This window comes from Filicampus tigris, chromosome 16 (assembly GCF_054856515.1).
Source record: "Filicampus tigris isolate MCC_2025a chromosome 16, RoL_Ftig_1.0, whole genome shotgun sequence".
NCBI classification, from domain to species: Eukaryota; Metazoa; Chordata; class Actinopteri; order Syngnathiformes; family Syngnathidae; genus Filicampus; species Filicampus tigris.
In genome coordinates, this window is record NC_141232.1 from 13,030,654 (window position 1) to 13,034,287 (window position 3,634).

General features: G+C 39.3%; 1 protein-coding gene across 1 annotated transcript; it reads right to left on the reverse strand.

The window, feature by feature from the left end:
• Positions 1–155: 155 nt before the first annotated feature.
• LOC147134818 (ferritin, middle subunit) lies at positions 156–1,791 on the reverse strand. The gene is made up of 4 exons (XM_086055011.1): positions 1,496–1,791; positions 758–904; positions 558–683; positions 156–478 (listed from the first exon to the last, which is right to left on the reverse strand). Exons 1-4 carry the CDS (start codon positions 1,595–1,597, stop codon positions 323–325), a joined length of 531 nt encoding a protein of 176 aa, XP_085911137.1. The 5' UTR covers positions 1,598–1,791; the 3' UTR covers positions 156–322.
• Between the last annotated feature and the right edge of the window lie 1,843 nt (positions 1,792–3,634).

Sequence of the window (3,634 nt, forward strand, 5' to 3'; positions counted from 1 at the left end):
TGGTGAGACTATTGACAACCCTGTAGATGTGCCGAATTTTAGCAAGTTCCTACCTTCCGATGAAAGTCTTAGAAAAGCCCAATAATTAGTTTCAAGATTCAGTGTTACAGATTAACAATTTTTCTTTAGGATCACTTTAGAACAGTCAAGCAAGATTCCAGCTCAAACGTGTTTATTCAGAGAACAGTATCCCTTTACAACAGCCACTTTTATGCATTTGACTACACAATTTTCATCATCCCATGCAACCACCAGAATACACGCTATTTGATGTTAACCAGATTAGACAGTTGGCATGATGGTAGGCTTTCAAAACTTGCATTTAGCTCTTGCCCCCCAGAGTGTGCTTGTCAAACAGGTACTCGGCCATCTTGTTGTTTTGGGCATCCATGCGGCTCAGGTTACTGATGTAGTCGCCCAACTTCTTTATAGCCTCCACCTGCTCATTCAGGTAGTGGCTTTCCAAGAAGTCGCACAGCTGTCTCAAAAAAAAGGGAAATTAGGAAAACTAATAGCATGGCCAATGAGTGCATGTTAAGTTTCTGAAATAGACTTACATGAGGGTCCACGTGATCAGAGGCCAATTTGTGCAGTTCCAGCAGAGCCTGGTTAACATTTTTCTCAGACTGCAGGGCGTACTGCATAGCCTCAAGACCAGTCCCCCACTCATCTCGCTCTGGTTTCTACAGAAAAGCAAAATTGGAAATGTAACAAAACAAAAGACATTTTTATTTGAAAGTTTGTCATTAGTGCATACCTTGATATCCTGGAGGAAGATGCGTCCTCCCCTTTTGTTCTGGAAGGACAGCAGCTTCTCAGCATGTTCCCTCTCTTCCTCACTGTTCTCCTTGAAGAAATGGGCAAAGCCTGGGAGGGCAACGTCATCTCGGGAGAAGTAAAAGGCCTGGCGATTTAAAAATGAACAAAATCAGCTTCTGTAAAGCTACACGAGTCATGATTAAAATAGCCTAATTGGTACACAAGACAAACAGGTGTCTACACAGGACAATATAGAAAGCCGTTTGAGCATATCTAACTAGTATAATTTGTCCTTAATAGGTCTTAGTAGTGTTGCTTTCCCCCCACAATTAGTGCCACTTTTGCTCAAACAATTGAACCTTGCTAGTAAAGCCTGAGTCTAAGAAGCGTGAACAACTAGTGCAGTTCTGCCTCACTCGAGTCGTAATGTGTTCGTGTTCTACTAGCGCGTGCGAAGAATTTTGGTGGCTTTACATTTGTTCGTGAGCCAAATTATCCTGCTACTGAGTACTGGTCCATAGGCAGCAAGGATGTCGAATAAATGCGCAAATTGCAAATGACACAGCACTTTTGAGTAGCTAGGAAACAACAGCCAGGAAATGCCCGCGTGGGGACAGTCAACAAAAGGAACATTTCTAAATGAAAAAAAAACAACAAAAACACGTTATCTTCATTCGCTCTTTTACTGCTAATCATAACAAAATGGTATTTGAAATCCGGTTTTGTGAACACTTACCATAGAGGTGTAGGTGTATGAAGCAAAAAGCTCCATATTGACCATTCGGTTAATGGCGGCCTCGCACTCGCGGTGGTAGTTCTGACGCACTTGAGACTCCATCTTAGCTGGCGTGTTTTGTCTTTTCTTAGAAAAAAAAGAAATTACAAAAATAGAGCTTCACGTCGAGTTACTCGGTTGTCTTAGTGATAAAGAGATGGTTGAAAGGCAAGACCAAAAAGGGACGAAAGAAGTTCCGTTCAATCACTGTTGAAGCAAGAACCTCCAAACGACTCTTCCACTGTGACTCGAAAGGCGAAGCGCCTCCAATTTATACTCCTCGAGCGAGCGGTTGCTATGACGTCATCCTGCTCACATCCGCCACATCTCGGTTGCACGGGGGTAAAATGTCATCACAGTCCGCTACCAAAATTTATACATACATATACATTTTTTTATTTTTTTATTTTTATTTTTCAAATCACGGGAATGTGCTTAGTGTCAACAATAATATTACATTAGCATAAATATCGGTAATTTATAGTCTTACGCTAAAGAATTACACAAAATTTGGAGGTGAAAAACTGAAGAAAAAAAATGCAACTACTTCTGGCGTAGGAACCTTGTAAATAAATAAATAAAGTTGCCATAGATGGGCCAATCCACATTTTAGATTTAGAATTGAAAAAAAATCAAATTTATAGTTACAACAAGCAAAAAGCACCGATCCACGTTAATCTTTTATAATTGTCACGTCAAAATAATTTTCATAGTTATTTATGAATTTCCACAAATGTAACCACTTACTGGATGACTTGTTAAATCATTTGCTTACAAATGTTTTCAAGTGTGTATTGTATTGTGGAAGCTTCTAGAAACGTCTACATGGTTTATAGCTTGGAGGGCTACAACTGCCCTTTCACCAGTACACTTCGCACTGCAATTGCATCACTCCTACCTAAAAATGTTCACCAGATTGGTGTTGATCAGTAATTATTGATGGCTATAATGCAGGTATGAATATTTGACCTTTCAACAAAAACAGATGCACATTCACAAGACTCTATACAAGTGTCTCACATTTGTTGAACTAACAAGGAACAATATCCAGACTCTCACAATTGCTGTGTCACGATTACTCAGCAATCTAGGACACAGTCATACCACCCCTCTCTGTCTGTGTGTGCGTGTGCGCGTGTGTGTGTGAGGGAGGGAACTCGATTGTGCAGTGTCATTGTTATGACTCAGCAGTCTGAGATTGCAAGCCGTCCTTCCTTTTTCAATGAGTGGGATGGTGTCTTGTGACCACGGCAGGTCTGACGGGAACTTGACTTAAAAGTCGATGAGGCTGGCGAAAAGTAAAAAGCAACAATTGCACAACAAGCTATATGGAAAGTTGATGAGTAATAGTCACACTACAAACGGTATTTATTGATTGCAAGTCAGGGAGCACTGCTTCCAACAACTGTTTTCCTACCTTTATCCAACGTCGACATTATTTCCCTTTTGAGAACTTGACTGTGTTGCGAAAACAAGACAATTGTTATATTTGTTGTGTTACTTGGTATGAGAGTCATGGGTGCGCTAAAGCATGTCCCAGCTGATTACGGGTGACAGGCAGCCATTGACAACATTCACTTTTTAATTTATAGACTTTAATTAATCTAACAAGAATATTCTGCCATCTTCTAAATACAATGGAAGCTTAGTTGTGTCTACTAATAATTACCATTTTACTATATCAAAATAACTGCTGTGAAAACATTAAAACAACAAAGTACTGTATGACAAATGCAAAAATCATTTTTTGACCATTTGCACAAAACAGGGTTTTATACGAAACAAAAAACTGTTTTTACACAAATAACACAAAGTGCTTACAACAGTATGGTGGTGTACAAGTATACTGCCTCACACAGGGAGATGTTTGATGCATTTTGTTATTCTGTATGTATACAGTAGCAAATATTCAAAATCCGTCAGTGCAGTTCTACACCATTGCAAATTACCACTAGAATATATCTTTGTAAAGATAGAATATTTGACATTGTAATGGATCACATTAGATTGTGGAAGTGTACGTATATTTAATTTTACCTACCTGAGATGCTCACATTCACCAATGTCAAAAATCTCAACCAACAGACAAAAAGGCAGGAA

What these genes read in the sequence shown, in the direction of transcription:
- LOC147134818 (XM_086055011.1), bottom strand. Translation starts at nt 1,597, where the DNA reads ATGGAGTCTCAAGTGCGTCAGAACTACCACCGCGAGTGCGAGGCCGCC. An exon ending in CATACACCTACACCTCTATG is followed by an intron (nt 905 to 1,495) that starts GTAAGTGTTCAC and finishes TTAAATCGCCAG; the next exon opens with GCCTTTTACTTCTCCCGAGA. An exon ending in TCTTCCTCCAGGATATCAAG is followed by an intron (nt 684 to 757) that starts GTATGCACTAAT and finishes GCTTTTCTGTAG; the next exon opens with AAACCAGAGCGAGATGAGTG.